We start from the raw sequence: 25,838 nt of genomic DNA on the forward strand, positions 1-25,838 counted from the left end.
AGTGCCCAGAAATACCTCTGAGTCTATGGATTCCCTGAAAAACTATACCTACACTACAAAGTTACCTTCCGTTTATGGTATTCCCTTTGCCTCTAGCTCTGTGATGTGACACTAAGTGAAAGGATAGAAGAGACACGAAGCACAGTTAGAAACGGATACCTTTTGATGGGTCGTTTCCGCCATATCTAAAAGCTCAACAATCTGGGGTCGGCACATGACGTGAGTAGCGGCCAGTTTCTGCTCTGTGGTGAGGGACATCTCTTTCAGAAACTCGGAAGGAGTCAGCTGGAATTAAAAACATCAGGAGCCAAGGTACATAAATGACTACCTTAAGAAAGGCTTTTCTCGTTCAAGTGCCAGTGATGAATAATTTGGGCTCACAGCCATCGGGATAATCCTGGGAACTCCGCTAAGTTCATCTTAATAAAATATTTAAAATCAATAAATTATACAGAAGGAACATACATGCATTTCTGGAGTGATTCTAGCATAACTGAGCTCCTAACTATATAACCTGAAATGACGGGTGGAAGCTTGTTTTCCTCTTTCCCTTGTTATTTGATAAAATCTTGCAATAACTTTTCTGGATCAACAGAAAAAGTTAGAAAATACCACAGTGATATATCCTTAGAACTCACAGCAAGTTCTGTGGAGAGATGCTTCATGTGAGTGAATTATTTTTGTAATATATAAAGTGCAGGGAAAGACAAGCCTCAAGCAGGAACGGCCAAATTTCTTCGAGGATTCAAGTTCTAACGTGATTTTTTTTTAATCAGCTATTTCCAAAGACTTGGGTATTATTTCATCACACGTGCGCTCCGTGTAATAAAGATTCCAAATGATGAGTTAAACTGTGGCCCACGAAATCTTTTAAAACAAGGGACAAAGATGGAATAAAGACGGGACAAAGACGGACAAATAACGGAAAGCGTGAATCTCTAAATCCAAAAGTTATGTGTCCCCAGTTCAACCAGTGTGTGGAAGTTTGCTGAGTGCCCATAATATGCAAAATGCAGTGTTATGCCCAATAGCACCCTCATCACTAACAGTAATGCAGGAATAAAGGATCTGCCAAGGCTCGTTATAAACACTGAAGAGTTTACAATTTTGCTGACTCGTTTTGCCTTGGGCTAAAACCAACCATCCTCATTTGGATGATTTGAATCCATAGGAATGATACTAAATTTATATTATAGCTTTCACCTCCGATTCACCTTCTTGGAACCCACTCCTGGATACTTGGGTTGAAGCTTCTGTCAACGTAAGAACTATCTGGGTTTTAATTATAGGAACAATTTACCCCTGCGGAAGGTTGGGGATGTTTACCGGTGTTTTCTTTTTCAACTTGGAATTTTAGGATAAGGCAGTTAGAAAATTTTGCAGAAGGGAGATCTCTATTTGCCATGAGTATCTTTTAGCATCTAAATTACTCTGTGCATGCCACACATAACAATTAATAATAATAATAATAATAATGATAATGGCATTTATTAAGTGCTTACTATGTGCAGAGCACTGTTCTAAGCGCTGGGGGGATACAAGGTGATCAAGTTGTCCCACGTGGGGCTCACAGTCTTAATCCCCATTTTACAGATGAGGTAACTGAGGAGCAGAGAAGTTACGTGACTTGCCCAAGGTCACACAGCAGACATGCGGTGGAGTTGGGATTCGAACCCATGACCTCTGACTCCAAAGCCCGTGCTCTTTCCACTGAGCCACGCTGCTTCAAAATATAATGGCATTTATTAAGTGCTTACTATGTGCAAAGCACTGTTCTAAGCACTGGGGAGGTTACAAGGTAATCAGCTTGTCCCCCGGGGGGCAATAATAATGACGGCATTTGTTAAGCCCTTACTATGTGCAAAGCACTGTTCTAAGCGGTGGGGGGAATACAAGGTGATCAGGTTGTCCCACGGGGGGCCTCACAGTCTTAATCCCCATTTTACAGATGAAGGGACCGAGGCTCAGAGAAGTTAAGTGACTTGCCCAAGGTCACACAGCTGACATGTGGTGGAGCTGGGATTCGAACCCATGACCCTTGGCTCCAAAGCCCGGGCTCTTTCCACTGAGCCACGCTGCTTCTCTGTACAATTGTACAGAGTACTCAAAGAAATCCTTTTATAAACGCATTTTTTCCACAAAAACACAATTCAGGGATTATTACCTCTAAGGTAAAAGTAGGGGTGAAATGAAGGACAATTTCCACTATTTGTAAATGATTTGTGTTTTTCTGACTACACTGTTAGATTGAGAGCTCCTTGAGGGCAGGACTGGAGCAGCATGGCTCAGTGGAAAGAGCACGGACTTTGGAGTCAGAGGTCAGGGGTTCGAATCCCGGCTCCGCCACATCTGCTGTGTGACCTTGGGCAAGTCACTTCACTTCTCGGAGCCTCAGTTACCTCATCTGTAAAATGGGGATGATGACTGTGAGCCCCACGTGGGGCAACCTGATCACCTTGTATCCCCCCAGCGCTTAGAACAGTGCTTTGCACATAGTAAGCGCTTAACAAATGCCATCATCATCATCATCATCATCTAGTCTCCCAAGCACTTAGTCCAACGCTTTGCCCATAGTAGGCACACGATAATCAATGGTATCTTTAAATTATACATTATAAATTATTTATTTATATTAATGCCAGTATCCCCTTCTAGATTGCAAACTCATTATGGACTGGGAATGGGCTAATTCTGTTGTAGTGTACACTCCCAAGCACTTAGTAGGGCTCTGCACATAGCACTAAATAAATATCTTTGATTGATTGATTCAATGAACACTTACTTTTCAGAAAACTGTTTTAAGTGCTGGGAGAGAGATTACAGTAGAGTAGGCTCTCCTTGTAAACTCAAGGAGTTTACAATCTAGCAGGCAAGACTCGCTCAGTCAACCTGCATAGTCAGCCTGCCCCAAATCCTGTTGGTTCTACCTTCCAACATCTCTACAATCCACCTCGTCCTCTCCCTCCAAACTGCTACCACACTGATCCAGCACTTATCACATCCCGCTCTCCCCCTTCTAGACTGTGAGCCCGCTGTTGGGTAGGGACCGTCTCTATATGTTGCCAACTTGGACTTCCCAAGCGCTTAGTCCAGTGCTCTGCACACAGTAAGTGTTCAGTAAATACGATTGAATGAATGAATGAATGAATGACCATCATGTCATCCCCTTTGATATCCTCCCTCTGCCTCCTCTCTCTCCCCACTGCAGTCCATACTTCATTCTGCTGTCTGAATCATTTTTCTCATGTCTCCCCACTCCTCGAAAACCTCCGATCATTGTCCATCCATCTCTGCCTTTCACAGAAACTCCTCGCAGTTGGATTTTAGGCTAACAGCTCTCCCCCTCCTACTTTACACCTCATTGATCACCCACTACACTCCAACCAACACACTTTGCTCCTCTACTAAAACCTACTCACTGAACCTTGATCACATCCTTCTCACTATCAACCCCTGGCCCATGTCTTCCCTCTGGTCTATATCCTCCCTCCGGCCTGGAACATTCTCCTGTGTCATATCTGACATATGACCACTCTCCCCACCTTCACAGCCCCACTATTAATCACACCTCATCCATGAACCCTTCCCTGACTAAAGCCTCATGTCCTCTTTTTTGCCCCTACTTCTGAATTGTCTATGTACTTTTTTTCCAATCAGTGGTATTTATTGAGTGCTTACTATTGCAGAGCACTGTACTAAGTGCTTAGCACTGTACTACATTAAGTACTTGAGTTTAAATCTCTAAAACACTTGATATTTAGACTGTGAGCCCACTCTTTTAGACTGTGAGCCCACTCTTTTAGACTGTGAGCCCACTGTTGGGTAGGGACTGTCTCTATGTGTTGCCAATTTGTACTTCCCAAGCGCTTAGTACAGTGCTCTGCACATAGTATGCGCTCAATAAATACGATTGATTGAACGATTGATTGATTCATGCCACCCATGGGCCCACAGCCCGTATATAGCTATCCTTCTAGACCGTGAGCCCGTTGTTGGGTAGGGACCGTCTCTATATGTTGCCAACTTGTACTTCCCAAGCGCTTAGTACAGTGTTCTGCACACAGTAAGCACTCAATAAATACAATTGAATAAATGAATGAATCCTTATGCTCTGCTTTTCCCCTGCTTGTAATTTAACATCTGTCTCCCCCTCTAGACTGTAAGCTCCTTGTGGGCAGGGGCTGTGTCTACCACTTTTATTGTACTGTATTCTCCCAAAGGTTTAGACGGTGCTGAGCACACAGGAAGCACTCAGTTGATTAATTGAGTGGTTGATTATTATTATCATTATTATTATTCCAGGTAATGGCTTTAAAATGACCTGAGTAATGAGGGGATTGAAAAGGACATTTTGCCAAGGATAGGAAATTATTTAAGAGATAGGAACTATCTTGCCGCCGACCTCTCACTGATGTCCTTCCTCTGGCCTGGATCGCCCTCCTTTTCATATCTGTCAGACAATCATTCTCTCCATATTCAGAGTCTTATTTAAGACACATCTCTTCGAAGTGGCCTTGCCTAAGTAGGCCCTCATCTCCCACTCCCTTCTGCATCACCCTTGCACTTGGATCGCTCAGTACAGTGCTGGAGCTTAGTACAGTGCCTGGCCCCTCCTCCCCCTCCCCATCCCCCCCCGCCTTACCTCCTTCCCCTCCCCACACCACTGTATATACGTATATATATATATATATATATATATGTGTGTATGTGTGTGTTTGTACATATTTGTTACTCTGTTTTACTTGCACATATTTACTCTATTTATATTATTTTGTTAATATGTTTTATTTTGTTGTCTGTCTCCCCCTTCTAGACTGTGAGCCCACTGTTGGGTAGGGACCGTCTCTATAGGTTGCCAACTTGGAGTTCCCAAGCGCTTAGTACAGTGCTCTGCACACAGTAAGCACTCAATAAATATGATTGAATGAATGAATGAATGGCACGCAGTAAGCACTTAACAAATGCCATCAATATTTATTATTAGTATTATTATTATTTGCACCCTTTATTCACCTCTAAGCCCTACAGCACTTATGTACATATCTGTAATTCACTTATTTATAATAATGTCTGTCTCCCCTTCTAGACTGTATACTTGTTTGGTTTTTTTTTTTTTTTGATGGCATTTATTAAGCGCTTACTATGTGCAAAGCACTGTTCTAAGCGCTGGGGAGGATACAAGGTGATCAGGTTGTCCAATGTGGGGCTCACAGTCGCAATCCCCATTTGACAGATGAGGTCACTGAGGCACAGGGAATAATAATAATAATGATGATGGTATTTACTAAGTGCTTACTATGTGCAAAGCACTGTTCTAAGCACTGGGGAGGATACAAGGTGATCATGTTGTCCCATGTGGGGCTCACAGTCGTAATCCCCATTTTACAGATGAGGTCACTGAGGCACAGAGAAGTGAAGTGATTTGCCCAAAGTCACACAGCTGACAAGTGGCGGAGCCGGGATTTGAACCCATGACCTCTGGCTCCAAAGCCCGGGCTCTTTCCACTGAGACATGCTGCTTCTCACTTCTTGTGGGCAGATAGTGTGTCTACCCACTGTGTCATACCATACTCTCACAATTCCTTAGTACAATGCTCTGCACACAGTAAGCGTGCTATAAATATGATTGATTGACTGACTGATTGACATAAAGGTTTGGGATAAACAGCCACTTTCACGATAGTCAAGTGTAAATAGTGGGGTCCCCCAAAGATCAATCAATCATACAAAGGTATTTACTGAGCACTTCCTATGTGCAGAGCTCTGTACTAAGTGCTTGGGAGAGAACAATACAACAGAATAACCAGACACATTCCCTGCCCAGACTGCGCTTTCAGTTTAGATGGGGAGACAGACGTTAATGTAAATAAAAATTTATAATACATAATTTAAGGGTATGCGCATAAGTGATGTGGGGCAGGGAGTGGCACCAATATCAAATGCCCAAAGGCCACAGATCCAAGTGCACAGACGAAGCAGAAAGGAGAGCGAGCCAGGGAAAAATTGGCTTAATTGAGGAAGGCATCTTGGAGGAAATAATAATAATAATGATGGTATCTTTTAAGTGCTTACTATGTGAAAAGCACTGTTCTAAGTGCTGGGGAGTATACAAGGTGATCAGGTTGTCCCACGTGGGGCTCACAGTCTTCATCCCCATTTTACAGATGAGGGAACTGAGGCACAGAGAAGTGAAATGACTTGCCCAAATTCAGACGTGGCAGAGCCAGGATTAGAACCCATGACCTCTGACTCCCAAGCCCGCTGCTTTCCACTGAGCCACGCTGCTTTCCTGATGTGACCTTAGTAATGCTTTGCAGGTGAAGAGACCGGTGGTCTGGCATATTTGGAAGGGGAGGGAGTTCCAGATCAGGGGGAAAACATGGGAAGAGGGGTTAGTGTTGAAATAGATGAGATCGGGGCACAGTGAGTAAGTTGGCACTAGAGTAGCGGAGTTTGCAGCTGAGATATAGTAGGAGATGGGTGAGGTGAGATAGGATGGGGCGAGCTGATTGACTGCTTTAAAGTTAACGGTAAGGAGTTTCTGTTTTAATGAAGAGGTGGATGGGCAGCCAATGGAAGGTCTTGAGAAGTGAATAGAGAGACATGGACTGAACGTTTCTGTTGAAAAATCTCTCATGTAGCAGCGTGACATATAGACTGAAGTGAGGACAGGAGGCTGGAGATGAGCAAGTAAGCAGAACCATGGTGGGATTGGTTAAGCAGTTGGATCAGTGTGCCAGCAGTTTGGATGAAGAGCAAAGGGTGGATTTTAATAATGTCGTGAAGGTTGAACCAACCGGATTTGGATCGACTTTAGGACCGGTTCTGTCAACATTTTCATAAATAATAGGGTAGAGTGAGTAAGCAGTGAAATTTCTCAAAGTTAGCCAAACATGCGAGCTCACTGATCTTGGAGGGAGAGGGTAAGGAGGGAATAAAATTGTACTTAAGAGTTTTTCTTAGTCTAAATATTTTACCCTCTGGTTGTAAATTGTTGACTTGGTAATATAAAGGAAAACCTTCTTCTGGGGTGTGAAATGCTATAAAGACATACTGCAGGAAAACACTGACCCGAGTGAATGGGCTGTAAAAAATGATGTGCTTCTATGTGAAGAAATTCAAGGACTTTGGACAAGTACCCCAAATGATAATTACTAGATGATAGGCTTTTGAGTTACGAGCTCTGACTCAGGAAAGAGATATTAAATCAGTCAATCAATGGTATTTATTGAGTTGTGCAGAGCACTGTTATGTGCAGTTGGGAGAGTACAATACAGCAGAATTAGCGGACATAAGGAGCTTACAAACTAGAGGGGGCCCTTCATGATTTCGTAGACTACATTTTATAAGACTACAAAGTCTCAAAGGCAGAAGTGCTAACTAAATCACCAAACACCAGACTGAGGAGATCATCATCATCATCATCATCATCAATTGTATTTATTGAGCGCTTACTGTGTGCAGAGCACTGTACTAAGCGCTTGGGAAGTACAAGTTGGCAACATATAGAGACAGTCCCTACCCAACAGTGGGCTCACAGTCTAAAAGGGGGAGAAAAAGAACAAAACCAAACATACTAACAAAATAAAATAAATAGAATAGATATGCACAAGTAAAATAAATAGAGTAATAAATATGTACAAACATATATACATATATACAGGTATATGTATATATGTATACATGTAGATGTATGTATATGTGTATATGTATGTATGTATATATATGTATATATATGTGTATATATATGTCTATATATGTATATATATACAGGTATATACTGAGAAGTGAAGTGACTTGCTCAATGTCACACAGCAGACAAGTGGTGGAGCCAGGATTAAAACCCCAGGTCCTTCCCAGGTCCCTGCTCTATCCACTGGGCCACACTGCTTCTAGGCATGCCATGGAGCCACCCATCACACAACTCTTTTATATGTCTCTTTGCTGTTTTACTACTGTTGGACCACTATTGGAGAGAGAATACGGAGCTGGACTGCCTTGTTGCATCTTCCCTATGTGTTTGTCCTTTTCCATTTTGGAGTGGTGACCAGAGACTGCGCCTGCATTCAACTCCATGGATTCCTCCTAGGGCCTGAACACTGCACGGGCTTAATAAGGGGCCGAATTCATTGGTTGCTCTGATTTGGCAATGGCATTTTTTAATACCCTTAATAATAATAATGGTATTTCTTAAACACTTACTATATGCAGGAGGCACTTTATAGCTGTTTGGTGGCCAAAGTGGCTCTTCAAAACTGTCCCCTGTACCCTAGTTACCCTCTTGAGCTCCTCCTTTAATTAATAATTGTTAATTGTTTACTGTGGACTTATGTAATAATAATAATGATGGCATTTGTTAAGCACTTACTATGTGCAAAGCACTGCTCTAAGTGGTGGGGAGGATACGAGGTGATCAGGTTGTCCCACGGGGGGCTCACAGTCTTCATCCCCATGTTACAGATGAGGTAACTGAGGCACAGAGAAGTTAAGTGACTTGCCCAAAGTCACACAGCTGGAAAGCGGTGGAGCCGGGATTTGAACCCATGATCTCTGACTCCCAAGTCCGTGCTCTTTCCACCACGATCTGCAATTTATTTATTTATTTATTTATTTATTTATTTATTTATTTATTTATTTATTTATTCATAGTAATGTCTGTTTCCTGCTCTAGAGTGTAAACTCACTGTCGGCGGGGAATGTGTATGTTTATTGTTATACTGTACTCTCCTGAGCGCTTAGTACAGTGCTTTGCACACCATCAGTGTTCAATAAATATGACTGAATGAATGACTGACTTTCCTCCCTGTTAAAAGAAATATGAGAATGGTGTTGCGGCACATTCCTGTAAAAAAAATCCTGCCTATCTGTCATGCACCTATACCTTTCAAAATCAGACAAAAAGAGGAAACTCTTCCTCAAGTGCTACCCTGTTTCCCCAAACACCCTCGTGGCTTATAGACTGTCCCAAATATAAGCTGCCATGTTCTCTTTTCATTCCTTAAACGCAAATGTTAGAAATGTGTCCTAATTTTAGAGAGCCTTAAATGGCTTCTACTTGCTTCATCTAACAAGATGGATTCCTTCAGACCTCAGCCTTATGAAGTACTCTTGGGATTTCAATATATTATGAAGTTTTAACAGGTGCGTAAGCATTGTTAAAATTGTATCTTTCTACGAGTCAGCTTCCGTGCTAATTGAAGGGATGTTAACTGACCATCACACACACACAATTGTCTTTCCTATTGGAAGACACCACTGACTGTGAAAGTCACTCATTGCGGGGGGGGGCGGGGGGGGGGGGGGGGGGTGCGTGCGTGCACACACCTGTGACTGAAAAAGCCAATGAGGCCCACAGTCCTGGCCGCTTTATGCACTGACCCTTACTGGTCTGTCATGTTTGTTACTTGACACTGTTGGTTGTGTTTACAGCTATGCTGAAGGCATGGCAGAGTAGGTCGCCGAGCAGGGGCAGAGAGAGATATTTTAACACGAACCCACAAGACCAATCTAGTCTCCCGGTAGACGCCCCCCATGATTGGTCCAGTGGATTCATTCCATCATTCACTCGATCATATTTATTGAGTGTTTTTATTGAGTGTATTTATTTATTTATTATTTATAAATATTTATTGAGTGTATTTATTGCACACGCAGAGCACTGCACTAAGGGCTTGGGAAAGTACAATACGGCAATAAAGAGAGACAATCCCTGCCCATAACGAGCTCACAGTCTAGAACGGGGAAGATGGACTTCAATACAAGTAAACAGACATCAATATAAATAAATAAAATTACAGATGGATGCAAATGTCTCACCCGCCAATGGCCTATCAATCGGTTGAGAACACAGCCGGCTCTGTTATTGAGAGGGCACACAGAAATACATTCTGTTTTGTGGCCACAAGTCCAGCACGAATCCTGCTGACAGGAAGCTACCCAACAATCATTAAGATGTTGGTTGATAACTTTCTACTAGCGCAATAACAACTCCAAACTATGCTAAAAATGCCTCGCTCGCTCTAACTGGGAAGCTAGTGATGCGGGGATCCTTTACCATTCGGGAGACTTCTTTTTCCGTGACCAGCTTGGGGTTACGCGGTGCCACCACCTTACTCTGTAAACTTTCGGTCATTCTGAGGCCCCCCGTCTGGATGGTCCCCAGAGCTCCCCGTATCTTGCCAGTTGTCATTTGGAGTCAATTTCTTAACTCTGTTGGAAAAGAAAATGGAAATTAACGAGATGATGGGATTAAGCAGACTAGTCTAGCAAACTTTTAAACTTTTAAAGTCTAGCAAATACTTTTTAAACAACAATAATAATAATAATAATGGTATTTGTTAAGAGCCAGCCTCTTCCCACTTCAGTCCATACTCCACACTGCTGCCTGGCTCATCGTCCAAAATTAGCATTCAGGTTAGGTTTCCTCACTCCACGGAAAAACGAAAACAAAAGTCAGGGGTTAGCACATCAAACAAAAACTCTTCCCTTTGGCTTCGAGGTTTCTCCACCAACTTTCTTCATTTTACAGGTCTGCTTTCTTCACCCTGCTACTCCCTCGCATGCACTCGTCCCTCCACCCATGCCCAACTGTAACAGTCTCATCTTGCCTGTTCCCATTAGTCCCCCATTCTGGAAACTCTCTCCTCCCAACCCTCCAAATCTGCCAGACCTCAGCCCTTCCAATATCCCACCTCCTCCAGCAAGCTTCCTCCACTTTATTCCCAATATCTAGTGATGTGTAACACAAGTCCAACAGCCATCTCTAGCACTCATGTATTCAACTGTACAATCCGTTATTTATTCTGATTAACTCTCACATTTCAGCCTCATGTATCCACTCAACTCCCTAGCTGATTATTTTTCTTCCGACTTCGTGTAAACATTTCTATTTCTATCTCCTTGTTGGCAGGAAACCCATCTTCTGCTTTTGTTGTAACATGCCGAATGCTTGGCACAGTGAATTCAGCCCTGCTCTTGGTCTAGTGGAAAGAGTGCAGCTCTGGGCAACAGGAGAACCAGAACTAGGGTTCTACCGGTAGCAGACTACTGGCAAAGATCAAACACGCATTTTTCACTGTGCTGCATCCATGCTTATCTACATGCTCCTTGCACTCCTTGCCCCGGAGGGAGCATGACCGGTGGGTATGGGAGAGAGTGAATGTGGGGGAACTGCACAAGCCATCAGATAGTCAATTCCTCTGAGCAGGTTCTTAGTCCTGAAGTCTCCTACGCAGGCTCAACTGGGGTTTCTGATTGGAGACTCCATCCCAAATACAGAGCACTACGGTCAGTGGCATGCACTAAACACCACTGTCACTTCTTCTCGGCTTTCCTAATGAGCTGCCAAAGGCCAAATTGTCAATATCTACAACAGGAGTAATTGCTCAAATCCCACCCTTCTCTTTCTCCCCTCCATACCTAATAAATAACCACCCCCAATCTACCTTTCAGTCTTCTTTGTTGGGGAAAAAAACAAACAAACATCCATACTCCCTCTATCTTGCTAGTTCAACTATTTTGCAAGGGAAAATTCCCTTATCTTTCAACAAAAGAGCTTATTTCTTCACCAGGCCAAGATTCTTTAACTCACCTTGTTGCCTTGGTTACCATTTCTTGTAGTCTGGCTCGTTTCCTCCTGTTTTCCACAGACAATGACCCCTCTATGCCCTAATCCTGAACTCTTCCACCCTTCAACATAGATGACCAAGGGACAGGATCTTAGGGAGCCTAACACTGCTATTGGCTTATTGACAAGCATCAAGCCCCTTGACCTCTCAAAATCTTTATTAACTGATAAAAAGAAGTTAGCATCTCCTGGAGTTTTGATAAAAAATAGTGGCTGAAATATATTGAGAGCCTCCTAGATCAATGGCTAGAAAGCTGCAAAGTATTTTTTCTGAGGGTTCAGTTATACATGGTGATAGAAAAAGAAATGGAGTCACAAAGAAAAAGACTAACCTTTAGCCCATGGAATAAAGACTCCTATTTGAAGATAGACACAAAGAATAAAATGAAAAGATTTGGGCTCCTCAGCCTGGAAATCCTACCTCGCCTTGAATACTGTAACAGCCTCCTTGTGACCTCCCTCTCCCCGCTCCAGTCCATATTTCACTCTACTATGTAGATCATTTTTCTACAAAACCACTGAGTCCATGTTTCCCCACTCATTGAGAAACTCCAATGGCTGCCCATCCACCTCCACATCAAACAGAAACGCCTCACCATTGGCTTTAAAGTACTCAATCACGTTGCCTCCTCCTACCTCACCTCGCTACCCACACACTCTGCTCCTCTAACTCTAACCTTCTCACTGTACCTTGATCTCATCTCTCTGGATGCCAACCTCTCGCCAATGTCCTACCTCTGGCCTGAAATGCCCTCCCTCCTCAAATCCGACAGATATTTACTCTCTCTCTTGTCATGCGGAGCAACCATAAAATGCTCTCCAGCATCTCCTGTTGTCGCTGTGGGAGGCAAAATACTAAGCTGGGCAGACCACTGAAACACGGCATTTTCCTATTTACGGGGCATTTATTCGTTAGTACTTACTGAGCATCTTCTCTGTGCAGCGCTCTGTAGTAAGTGTTTGGGAGACATGGACTCTGCTTCTGAGGATATTAAAATCAAAGGGATAATTTGGTCTGCAAATAGGTGCAAGTACTTGTGGAACCATAACTTTTTAGTTTTCTCTGTGCTGCACAGAGCCAAATCTCAACTATAACTTCTGATTGGCTTAGTTCATGCAGAAATGTATTTCTCTTGCAGCTTCCACTCAACACACATAGAAAAACTGGCATTTAAACATCTGTCCTCCCCCCCGCCCTTTTGGGGTGGGGGTGGGGGGGGAAACATGAGAAGCAGCATGGCTTAGTGGATAGAGCACGGGGCCTGGGAGTTGGATTCGAATCCTGACTCTGCTACTTGTCTGCTGTGTGACCTTGGGCAAGTCAATTCACTTTTCTGCCTCGGTTATCTCATCTGTAAAATGGGGGCTAAGACTGTGAACCCCTTCTGGGACATGGACTGGGTCCAATCCGATTAACTTGTACCTATCCTAGCGCTTAATACAGTGCCTGGAACCTATCAAGTGCTTTACTACATATCACTAAAAACCCACAAAAAGTTGCTTGTTTTTACCTAGAGGATGGAATGGAAGATCTAAGCACGCTATGAGATCCTAAATTCACCAACAGGTTAGCGACCTAGCTATGCATTCCGAAAGAAACAATGTCAATTCCGATGACGACAGTAATATTAAGTCAGCGCTAGGCAAGTTTACCCAAAAATCAGAACTTCTCAAAATGAATCCAGGGATAATGTGTAACCAAAATTACCCAGTCAACATGGTTTACCCCAGGAATGAAAGTTCAAAAGCCCTGAAAGAGTTTCCCCAAGGAGAGTCAGGTGGTAAGCTTCATTTACTGATGCCCCAAGTCAAAGCTCCTTATAAACATCATTTCAAAAGCAATTATGATTGAATCAAAAACACCAAGATACGAAAAATGAATATGCAATTAGGTGAGTCACCAACTACGGCAGCAATATCAACCATGTATTTAGCAATATTTTAATTGATTCATGTTTCCAAATGTGATTTTAAAGTGTTATTTATGTAAATAGTTTCACCTCCCTAATATATCCTCTGATTCCCACTCTTGATCATAATTGATTGTACCATGGTTTATTTGGGTTAGATTAAGTTGTCACACACAGAGGATATCTAATTTGTGGTGTGAAATAAAAGAAACAAGAAAGAATGAGCTGAAAGTTTCCAAGATCATGTTTTTATGAAAAGATAATGTTAAATATTGCCACTGCAAGCACTCAAATACCACTGATTGGTGACAACCTTTTATTTTTAACAGGTATGATTTTTGGAGAGGAGCATACATATCTCAGCGCTATAGCAGGCTAAATAGAAATCAATTTGTACGATATAAAAATGTGGCACCGCCAATGTAATAAATGGTAGGTGCAGCCCTCCTGGGAACGGATCAACATAAGTCATTACAACATCATAAATTTATAAACCATAGCCGTCTAGGGAAATTTGACAAGAGGTTCAGAATAGGTGAAAGAACAGGTTGTATAAGGGCCACTGGAGATTACTCTAACTGAGGAGATGGCATAAATACAGTCACCTCCGTCCCAAAGGTAAAGTACCACTTACAGCTCTCAGCAGGAACAAATTCATTTCAAAGCAGCAGTGTCTCAGTCTCTCTAACAAAAAAATCAGAGCACTGAAGAAATTAAAGGAAAAAGAAAACATTATCTATTCAGTTCCTGGAGAAGTGCAGAATTCTTTCTAGCCATCTGTTTTCCAGGTTAATTTTCAAGGAAATCCTATTTCGTGACCTCAAGAAAAGAGCTAGGATTTTAGAAGGGAAGAAGACGTATGTGCAAAATTGAATGCCTTCAAGATATCCGAGACGTGGTTCTAATCCCGGCTCTGCCACTTGTCTGCTGTGTGACCTTGGGCAAGCCACTTTACTTCTGTGTGCCTCAGTTACCTCATCTGTAAAATGGGGATGAAGACTGTGAGCCCCACGTGGACAACCTGATAACTTTGTATCTACTCTAGTGCTTAGAACAGTGCTTGGCACATAGTAAATACTTAACAAATACCATTATTGTTATTATTATTATACCTTCAACCTATCAGTGGCATTTACTGAATACCTACTCCACGCAGAGCAGTGTACCAAGCACCTGGGGGAGTACAGTAGAATTACTAGACACTATCCCTGTCCTCAAGGCCCTTACAATCTGCCAAGAGGGAGAGATAGACACTAAAATAAATTACAGTTTTGGAGAAACAACAGAGTTTAAAGATATGTACCTAAGTGTCACGGAGGAGGGGAATGGAGGAGTGAATATCCAAGTGCTGGAGTGACTTGGAAGTACTAAAGTGGCAGGAGTTGTGGTGGGGAATAGATAGGGATCGAAGTGATTAATCAGAGAAGGAAGGTCTTCTGGAGGAGATGTGATTTCAGAAAGGCTTACGTGAAGGGAGAGCAGTAGTCTGCTGGATGTGATAGGGAAGGGAGTTCCAGGCTTACTGGAGGACGTGAGTAACAGGTCAGCGGCAAGATTAACAAGAATGAGGAGAATATTTTCAACCCCAAACCTAGATATCTACTCCCATTATTCCCATCTGACAAGCACCCCATTTTCTCCTCTCCCCATATCTCTGTCTCCTATTCCTGTTTTCACCCCATTTTCTCCTCTCCCCATATCTCTGTCTCCTATTCCTGTTTCCCTCACCCTGCATTTCCTTCCAACATCTTCCCTGACTCTAGGCTAAACTCTCCCAGCACTTTAGTACAAAGCTTTGCACGCAGTAAGGGCTCAATAAATATGACTGACCGATTGACGGACTCCCTTGCTTCCGTCAGCAGCTCTCAAGGATGTTGATTCCTGGGAGAGAGAAAATGATGTGAGTTTAGGAAAGAACCAGGCCTAGCTCGTCCCCAGAGCTCCAGCCAGGATGGCATAGGGACTCCCAATTCTATTTGATCAAAACCAAACTTATCGGGGATTCGGTCCTGCTCCCAGGGTTTTACTTTTCTGCATTTTACATTTCCTCTCAAATGTATCATCTGCTAAATTACTGAGCAGGCTCATTAAGCCAAAGAACAAAAAGAACATATTGAACAAAGTTAATAATAGTTCAGTAGAAGCCGGTCTTTAAAAAGAGAGTCTGATGTCAAATACTCCGCCGATGTGAGAGCTAAAAAATGAATGGTGACGATCCGGAAGTGTCAGTTCTATGAGTATCTGGGGAGCTTGGCCCAGGGGCATGGAATCCAGGGATCACCCGAACACCAGGTTTTAATTAAGAAGAGACCCAAATCAGCCTGCAGCCAAGGTGGGGCGTGGTGGAAAGGCAGATGATCTAAAACGCAGAGCTCTGGATTAGAGGAGCAGTGTGGCCCAGTGGAAAGAGCATGGGACTGGGAGTCTTAGAACTTGCATTCTAATCCTGGGTCCGCCACTGGCCTGCTGAGTGTCTTACCTGTGCCTCAGTTTCCTCATCTGCAAAACTGGGGACAAGATTCCTGTTCTCCCTCCCCCTCAAACTATGAGCCTCGTGTGGAACAGGGACTGGGTCCCATCTGCTTAGACTGTATCTGCCCCAGGCCCGGCATATGGGAAGCACTTAAATTACCAGAGTTATCATTATTATTAATGTTTACAGTCGACTCAGTCATTCATTCAATTGTATTTATTGAGCACTTACTGTGTGCAGAGCACTGTACTAAGCGCTTGGGAAGTAAATGCTCAATAAACATGACTGAATTGAATTGAATTGAATTTGGGGTTAAGCCTTTACCAAAATCATCCCCCTTTCCAGGGGCCAATAGCCTTGACGAGCAGGTAAGCATTTTTCCTCAGAGGCACACTGAAGATTCAGGGGATTCTCCAGACAAGTTTCCTCTGTCGAAATGTGCTAGAGGCAATTATCTAGCTAATTTAGGACAAAAAAAAATCAGTTTACCCTGAATTACCTAATTACCTCAATCCTCTTCGCTATGGTGGTGGAGAACTGATCTCTCTGTCTCTGTCTCTCCACCTCTGACCTCTTCCATCTGTGCACTTACTACTTCCTCCCCATTCCAGTGGTCAGGGTATTTAATGGGGAAGGTAATAATAATAATAGCAATAATGGCATTTATGAAGCGCTTACTATGTGCAAAGCACTGCTCTAAGCGCTGGGATACAGTCCTGTCATTCTGTGAATGGACATGTCACAATATCAGAGACCAAACAGGGGCAAATAATATTATACCACATTAATATTTCTCTAACTGTGTAGAGTAAATTTTAACTTTTTGAACTTTGGCTGGCATTTTGGCTTTTATAACTAGATGTATTCAATTTTCAACTTTCATCAATGGTTTTATTGAGTGCTTACTATGTGCAGAGCACTTGGGAGAGGTACAATGCGACAGAGTTGGCAGACACGTTCTCTGGCCGCAACAAGCTTCCAGCTTAATGAGTTTACTATTTAGAAGATTTCATTCTTTCAGGTTGCAAAAAATATCACCTCTCACTGCCCTCCACTAGAAATTAACAAGATACTCTGTTCACAGTTCCTTTGAGCAGATGCCACAGGACCTCAGAGCTGGTGCCTATCCTTTGGTGGGCATAGAGGGAGAACGCACCCGCAGATAGCATGACAGGAAAAGAACTTGTTACTTCATGGAGTAACTCCAAAATTGTTCCTTGAACTCGAGTTCTACTACAATACTGTTCTGAACAAAAAGTTCTCTACTGCAGAATCCCCTCTTTATGAAAGGACAAGTTTTCTGAGAGGCCAGGCCATTACGCAGATCAATCAATCAATGGTATTTACTGAGAGCTTATTCTATGACAAGCACTATTTTAGATGCTTGGGTGAGATGCAGCATGGCCTAGTGAATAAAGCACAGGCCCAGGAGTTCGATGGACTCTACTACTCTACTCCAGCAACTGTCTGCTGTGTGACCATGGGAAGGAATTCTCTGTGCCTCAGTTATCCTCATCTGTAAAATGGGGACTAAGTCTATGAACCCCATGAGGGACATGGACTGTGTCCAATCTGATCAGCTTGTATCTACCCAGTGCTTAGTACAGTGCCTGGCACATAGTACGCAATTAAATTTCATTTAAAAAATTACAGTAGTTTATAGAACACATTCCCTTCCCAAAAGGAGCTCTCAGTCTATAGGGAATCTTGTATCTGTATAATTTTCCAGTGAGCTGGGAAGGATTTCATGATGAAAATTTTTGCAAGTTCATTCAGATGCTATAGGGCTGTAAGCATGCCGCAATAATAACTTTGATGATGACAAGCCTCCCATTTTCTCCTGTCTCTGTGCCGGTCTTATTTTTTCCATTCTGTTAACCTGTTCTCCGCACATCTGCCAAACTAGCTCTCTTCCTCCCTTCAAGGCCCTACTGAGAGCTCACCTCCTCCAGGAGGCCTTCCCACACTGAGCCCCCTCCTTCGTCTCCCCCTCACCCCCTCCTCCATTCCCCCGTCTTACCTCCTTCCCTTCCCCACAGCACCTGTATATATGTATATATGTTTGTACATATTTATTATTCTATTTATTTATTTATTTATTTTACTTGTACATATCTATTCTATTTATTTTATTTTGTTAATATGTTTGGTTTTGTTCTCTGTCTCCCCGTTCTAGACTGTGAGCCCACTGTTGGGTAGGGACTGTCTCTATTATTATTATATGTTGCCAACTTGTACTTCCCAAGCGCTTAGTACAGTGCTCTGCACACAATAAGCACTCAATAAATACAATTGATTGATTGATTGAATAACCTGAGCATTTTTCCCTTGCTGTCTCTCACGTTTGCTCTTCTCTCTTGCTTTCTACAATTCTTCCATTGGCTGAAAAGTCAAGTGAAAACCTGGCACATTTGCCAGGTGATCTAAATTCCAGAACACAAGGAAATCATTCCTCCTTCATTCTCCCCTTGAGAGGAAAAAGTGAAATGTAGAAGAACTCTGGTGTCAAGTGTCTGATTAGAACAGCTTTTGCCACATGACTGGACTTATTTGATAGCTGAATTTGCTTTTCCTTCCACTTAACCCATTCCTACAGCCACCCTCCCAGATCTCCACTTTCCATACAGACTTCTCCTACCCCTTCTATTTTGAGGGATTTAGTTCACTTACATCAAGCAATCGGTGGTATTTATTGAGCACTTATATGCAGAGCACTGTACTAAGAGTTAGTACAACAGAATTAGCAGACACATCCCCTGCCCATGATGAGCTTACACTCTAAGAGTTAGTACAACAGAATTAGCAGACACATCCCCTGCCCATGATGAGCTTACACTCAAAGAGTTAGTACAACAGAATTAGCAGACACATCCCCTGCCCATGATGAGCTTACACACTAGTGGGGGAAACAGACATTAATATAAATAAGTCATTTATAATATGGACTCTTCCTTTCCCTGAGAAACCTTCCGGATCCCACATGTCTCAGCAAAATGAAAGGATCCCTTCTTGAACTGTGGTCTGAGAAATGACAAGAGGTTCTAGGGAGCTTCCAGGTATCTGGCCCTCTGCTAAACAAAGGAAAACACACGTTCAAACTGACAAATATAATTCCTCTAATGCCAAAGTTGCAAAAGAAGACTTCTCTTCAGGAGGAAATCAATAGCAGGGAGGTTAGTGGCTTAGCTAAGCTTCAGGCATTTGAAAAATACTGCTTTCACTGCCTTTAAATCAAGTCCTGCTATCTTTCCTAAAGCATTACTACTAAGGTCTTGCTAGCAGAGACGGTAGGCAAAGGATTCAATTCTACCTTTGTCATTAGTGAAAAAATAGTCATTAATACTGGCAGGGTTTTAAAGACAAAAAGATTTGGTTTTGCCCAGGGGTCCATTTCTCATTCAATCAATTAATTGTACCTATTGGGTGCTTGCTGTGTGCGGAGTATTGTACTAAGAGCTTGAGAGAGAACAATGTAACAGAGTTGGTAGGCATGTTCTGTGTCCACGAGCTTAGAGTCTAGAGTGCACAGAAACCCCCCAAAATGCAGGCTTTAAAATATTATTTGAGGAAGCAAAGCAACTGGGATTTCACTCACTCTGAGCCCAGGCTTTTGGTGGTCTTTGGGAAAGGAGAGGCTAGTTCAAACATTGCGCAAACTAAAAAACCAAGAACAAGCTTCCTTTTCAATGAGCACTTACCAGAGAAGGCAAGCAAATTGTTGTCTTCTCTCTAAATGACCTCTGCAGATAGGAGTTGAGGCCCAAAGCTAGGGCATCATAAAAAAATATAATTCTGCAAGTGCCCAGGGATTTCTTGTTCTCCAATATGAGCAAATTGACAGCCTCTAGAGCTATGAATCTGACAATGAAATAGACAAGATAACAGAATAAGGTTGGGAGTGCAGCCATAAGTTGAAAATAATGACAAATAGGGTAGGAAGGAAAAAAAAAATGTTTGGAATGGAACAACCCCTACTCTCCGAAAAAAAACCGAAAAGAGCAGAATGAAAGAGTGATTTATTTAACATCTTTCCCTTTAAAAACCACGAATATAAGAAAACAATAATACTAGTTTTCCACAGTTTTTTGAGTCTGAAATAAGTGTTCACCTGTAAAAATTATTTGCCTGGACATTCTCTTTTGAAGGTCACTGTCTACTTTGCATTCAAAATGCTCAAATGATTTTTGCTTCTTCACTGCTAAAGTCACTGAGCCACTAAGTTTACTATTCTATTTATTTTGTTAATGATGAGCATCTAGCTTTACTTCTATTTATTCTGATGGCTTGACACCTGTCCACATGTTCTGTTTTGTTGTCTGTCTCCCCCCTCTAGACTGTGAGCCCGCTGTTGTGTAGGGACCGTCCCTATATGTTGCCAACTTGTACTTCCCAAGCTCTTAGTACACTGCTCTGCACACAGTAAGCGCTCAATAAATACGATTGAATGAATGAATGAACTAAGTTGAATCATCAAATCTAGCAGGCCTCATTTTAGAATCCGACCTCCTTTGCCTTACATTACACCTAATTTACACCAGGCTTACCCTGGTCAACTTAGTATCCCGGAGCAAACCACATGTAGTTTCAAAAAAGTTGTCGGACCTAAATCTTGCCAAATTGTTAATGACAGTAATGAAATCTGCCTGATTAGCTGTTGATAGAGGGATTTGCTATTAGTCATTTTCTGGTGCGGCAGAGCACTGAAGGCTTGATAGCTGCAAGCTGAGGGCACGTGCATATTTTCGTCCTGAAAGATTTTGCCTGGTGGTTCCAGGTCAGCAGAGAGGGCAAATCCTTTTTTTTTATACTGATTGCAGATAAACCTCCACTTCAGGAAGTTTACCCCACCATCCAAGCCCAGTCTTCCCTATTCATTCATTCATTCATTCATTCAATCGTATTTATTGAGCGCTTACTGTGTGCAGAGCACTGTACTAAGCGCTTGGGAAGTACAAGTTGGCAACATATAGAGACAGTCCCTACCCAACAGCGGGCTCACAGTCTAGAAGTCTATTCCAGTGAGTTCCTTGCCCCAACTCCCTGCACCTGAACTTGCCCTCCGCCACCCTCCTCCCCCGACTAGAGTAGAACGGGGGAGAACATGCGGGGGAGAGAGGGAGACACACAGAGAACTAGGATTGCCCCATCTCTCCTCTTCCTGGTCCAGCCCTTTCCCATTTCCTGGGATAAGGCCAGGGTGAGCCTTGAACCTTCTCCCCCTCATCCTCTTCTACATCCACTGCCTCTGCTCTCCCAACCAGCCTAGTCCAGCCCTAGCTCCCCAAATTTGCTGCCCCCAAATAGCGGGGTCCAGGACAGGAGATGGGGGTGATGGGAGGAGGGAAAGACCAGGGAAGTGGTAGGAGCAGCAGTGATTTCTGCAATGGAAAGGGCAGTGGGCTCCATCACAGAGCTGAGGGTGAAAATGGAAATTCTAGGACTAGATTTGCAGGGGATCGTGGTGAGGAGGGGTGGGGGAGGATGGGGAGAGGGGCCAGGAAACACCAAATCTGTAGATCCCTGGAGAGTGGGGGCTAGGCCCAGGGTCAGGGGAAAGGAAGGGCCGACTTTACGTGAGGGCGGGGAACATGTCTACCAACTCTATTACGTTGTAATCAATCAACTGTAATTTTTGAGTGCTTACTTTGTGCAGAGCACTGTACTAAGCGCTTGGGAGAGTACAATACAACAGAGTTGGTAAACGCAGTCCCTGCCCACAACTAGCTTATCCCAAGTGCTTAGTGATAATAATAATAATGATGGTATTTGTTAAGCGCTTGCTATGTGCACAGCACTGTTAGTACAGTGCTTGGCACACGGTAAGTCTTCAATAAATACAATTGATTGATAGCTCGATTGGAAAGTGGTTCTGATGGTAGGAGAGGAGCCAGATCAGCTCCTTTGATTGGTAACTTACTGGTCTCATCATTCCCCTGCCAGCATTCCCAAACTGTTCTCCAGAACCCAGAGGGTGGAAGAAGGCTAGGGAAAAGGCTGGTCAAATCCAAAAAGAACCGAGTTCCCCTTTGGAAGATTCTAAGGTAGGACTAGTGGTTCAGACTCCAAAAATATTAGTCTGGACTGTCCCAAGTGGAGTCAACCTTTGTTTCTACCTTTCAGCCCATCTCCTTCAATGATATGAAATGGTTTTAGAAACTGTTCTTTTTTCAGGGTAATTGTTAAGTGTACTACACGCTTGGGAGAGTACACTATAACAGAGTTGGTAGACACATTCCCTGCCCACATGTAAAATTGGCCCCTTCTTTCCCCCAACCTGACCCCACCACCACCCCCAGCTCTCCCTGAGGATCTACAGGTTTTGGTAGATAGAAGATAATCGGGTGGGACACAATCCACGTCCCATATAAGGCTCACATTCTTAATCCCCATTTTCCAGATGAGGCTACTGAGGCCCAGAGAAGTGAAGTGACTTCCCAAGGTCACACAGCAGACAAGTGGCGGAGCTGGGATTAGAACTCAGGCCCTTCTGACTCCAAAGCCCGTGCTCTCTCCCCTAGGCCACTTCAACAGTTTCCTAAATCCAAAAGGAGTGAACAACGGACAGATTGTCAACCCATCACCTCATCATCAGATCTAATCCTTACGCTGGATTTCCTGAATTTATAGTGACCAGTGAGTCAAGAGAACGTGTGGGATGATACTTCAGTGAAAATGAAGATTGGGGAGCACTAAATTATACAATAGATTGAGATAGACAGTCTTATAAAATCACCCCAGTAAATAATAAAAGAGTTTCAGTCACTGCAACAGTGATTTTTTTTCAGCTGTTTGGGTTATTTTAAACCTTAAAAACTAGGAAGTCATAAGGTATAAAACAGCAGCAAATGGGAAATGCTAAACTAAACAGAATTCATTTCTGCCCCAGAATTCTGGTAACTTGAGTATCTGCCATCCTTTACGTTATGATCTGAATCCCCTCACAGAATGAATTCCTTGTAAATCTCTGCAGGACCTCTTATTATTTTAAATGTATTACTCTGACATGAATAATTGGAATCGAATCTTAGAGAATGCCTTAGAGAAGCACTCGTTACTGGTTCTGGAATTCAGTCACTGCAGACAGGAGTAACTGTTTGGGGAAAAGTCCACATTTATTATTCCAAAAGCTAAAAACTTCTCTTCCAAATAGCCTAGTTATGACATTGATTATGTCTATAACAAAGTCAGAATGGGAGGTTGATTCTTTCGTTGCAGAAAAACAGTTCGAGAATGCCTTTGGGTGTCCTCTGCAGTTTCATTCGGTGAATGCCCATTTAATGAGTTTGCTCCAATTAATAGAACAGACACACGTTCACACACATCACCTCCAAGTCAAGGACATCCATTTTACAAATGTCTCACGAATGGCAAGCAATTACTACTTTTACCTCAGCTTATGCTTTATAAAAAGTCTTTAAATGATGATCATCAGTCAATCATATTTATTGAGCGCTTACTGTGTGCAGAGCACTGAACTAAGCACTTGAAAGAGTACAATAAAACAATAAACAGACACAGTCCCTGCCCACAAGAAGCTTACAGGATTCAAAAATTATTGGGGAAGCTGAAATTCCAGAATCACTATTCAACAGCGAAAGGATATTCTTTATTTTGATGTCTACCCTCTATCACTAAGGGTCTCATTCATTTTCTGAAAGACAAAGAGGAAAAAATGATTATACAACCCTCTCCAGCTGACTCAGCAACAAATTTAGGCAGCCGTTGCTGTTGAAATATATTTCAACATATATTGCTGTTCAGCCGCTGCTGAATATATCTTCTTTGTGATACTAAGTCATGAAACGAAGCAGACAGAAAGTTTGTGCAGATGAACTGTCTTCCTTCTATTTCCCACAATACCCATTCTGTAATATTACATGGACAAATTTCTTTTTAGGGTACAGAATGACCCCAGGGAGGATTTTTCTATACAGGTATATGATGGTTTTAGAAGATCAGTTTCCAAAACCTCTTGGATTATTCTTGTATTCAGATCTGCTCTGATGTGCCTATACAGTTTTTTACATTTTTAAGATCCTTTTTCTTTTTTGTGCTAATTGTTAAGTGCCTACAATGTGCCAGGCACTGAACTAAGCACTGGAGTAGATACAAGCTAATCAGGTTGGACACGATCCATGACCCAGGTGGGGCTCACGGTCATAATCCCCATTTTACAGATGAGGTAAATGAGGCCCAGAAAAAATGAAGTGATTTGTCCAAGGTCACACAGCAGACTAGTGGCAGAGCTGGGAGTCCTCCAACTCCCAGGCCTGTGCTCTATCCATTGGGTCGCACGGCTTCTCATGTCTCCCTCCCAAATTCCTTCCCTTATTCTCTAAAGTGATCCAGGAAGGCTTGCTTCAGGATAAACGGGCAATGATTTACTGTGAATTGGTAGCAAAGACTGCTGACTTGATTTATTTTACAAGCCACACAAGACCTGGGAAGCAAAATCAGGGGGAGCAGGGAACTTTCTTCACATGTGTTTACAAGGCATCTATGAGCATTCTGTAACGGTGTTTCTCCCACGATGTGCTTCACACTGTGCACAACTTTCAAGAATAGACTAGAAATTTGCTTTGCAACCATTTGGATTTTCACTGCTTGGGCACGGGCTAACCCCCAAAATCCATAAATGGGCCTAAGCACAAGGAAGTCCAATAATATGGGGCCTGGGATCCTCCAACTTGGGCCTAGTTCTATAATAGCAATTTTTTTTTCCTTTGGGGTGGTAGGGGAGACAAGGTGGAAAGGAAGGTTCATACCCCTTTCTTCCACCATACTCTTCCTAACAGGCCTTTTAATAATAATAATGATGGTATTTATTAAGTGCTTACTATGTGCAAAGCACTGTTCTAAGCGCTGGGGAGGTTACAAGGTGATCAGGTTGTCCCACGCGGGGCTCACAGTCTTAATCCCCATTTTACAGGTGAGGTAACAGAGGGACAGAGAAGTTAAGTGACTTGGCCCAAGTCACACAACTGACTAGTGGCAGAGCCGGGATTTGAACCCATGACCTCTGACTCCAAAGCCCGGGCTTTTTCCACTGAGCCACGCTGCGACTCCTTCCTCCAACCCAGCAATAGTGGGAGCAGTTGAAGCTGAGGTGGAAAAGGCCTGGCAGCCGAAGGGAATGTCCTGACCCAATCTGGATTGGCCTTATGCCAGAGCAGCTGCTCCCAATGGATGAGCACAGCTGTTCCAGTTCCCTGAGGCACTTCTTCTAGACTGTGAGCCCACTGTTGGGTGGGGACTGTCTCTATATGTTGCCAACTTGTACTTCCCAAGCGCTTAGTACAGTGCTCTGCACACAGTAAGCGCTCAATAAATATGATTGATTGATTCCGACAGTCAGGAAATGAGGGGCTCCTCAGCAGCAGCAGAAGCCAGTAGTTGGACCAACTCACTGGATGAGCAACCGCAGGTGTCCTAGGGAGGTGATTAGCTAAAATACAGGCTCACCTCCTCCAGGATGCCTCCCCAGACTGATCCACCCTTCTCCTCCGCTCCGCTTCCCCTCCCCATCGCCCTTATTCCCTCCCTCTGGGCTCTATCCCTTTCCCCACCCTTCAGCACTTGTGTAGACATTCACATATTTATTATTCTATTTATTTTATTAATGATGTGTATGTATCTATAATACTGTTTATCTATTTTTGATGCCATTGATGCCTGTCTACTTGTTTCGTTGTCTGTCTCCCCTTTCTAGACTGTTAGCCCGTTGTTGGGTAGGGGTTGTCTCATCTGTTGCCGAATTGTACTTTCCCATCGCTTAGTACAGCGATGTAAGCGCATGCAGTAAGCGCTCAATAAATATGACTGAATGAAT

The 25,838-nt window shown here is 43.0% G+C and overlaps 1 protein-coding gene across 1 annotated transcript in view; it reads right to left on the minus strand.

Moving 5' to 3' along the window:
* HYDIN (HYDIN axonemal central pair apparatus protein) overlaps nucleotides 1-25,838 on the minus strand; it is a 317,742-nt gene that overhangs the window by 276,000 nt on the left and 15,904 nt on the right. Inside the window, exons 2-4 of the mRNA XM_038753650.1 lie at nucleotides 15,367-15,417; nucleotides 10,055-10,209; nucleotides 160-285 (exon numbers count right to left, since the gene is read on the minus strand). Of these exons, the coding sequence (XP_038609578.1) occupies nucleotides 160-285; nucleotides 10,055-10,189 (261 nt within the window). The 5' untranslated portion in view covers nucleotides 10,190-10,209; nucleotides 15,367-15,417. The remainder of the gene's footprint in view (nucleotides 1-159; nucleotides 286-10,054; nucleotides 10,210-15,366; nucleotides 15,418-25,838) is intronic.

The sequence above is a fragment of the Tachyglossus aculeatus genome, chromosome 11, assembly GCF_015852505.1.
Source record: "Tachyglossus aculeatus isolate mTacAcu1 chromosome 11, mTacAcu1.pri, whole genome shotgun sequence".
Taxonomy (NCBI): Eukaryota; Metazoa; Chordata; class Mammalia; order Monotremata; family Tachyglossidae; genus Tachyglossus; species Tachyglossus aculeatus.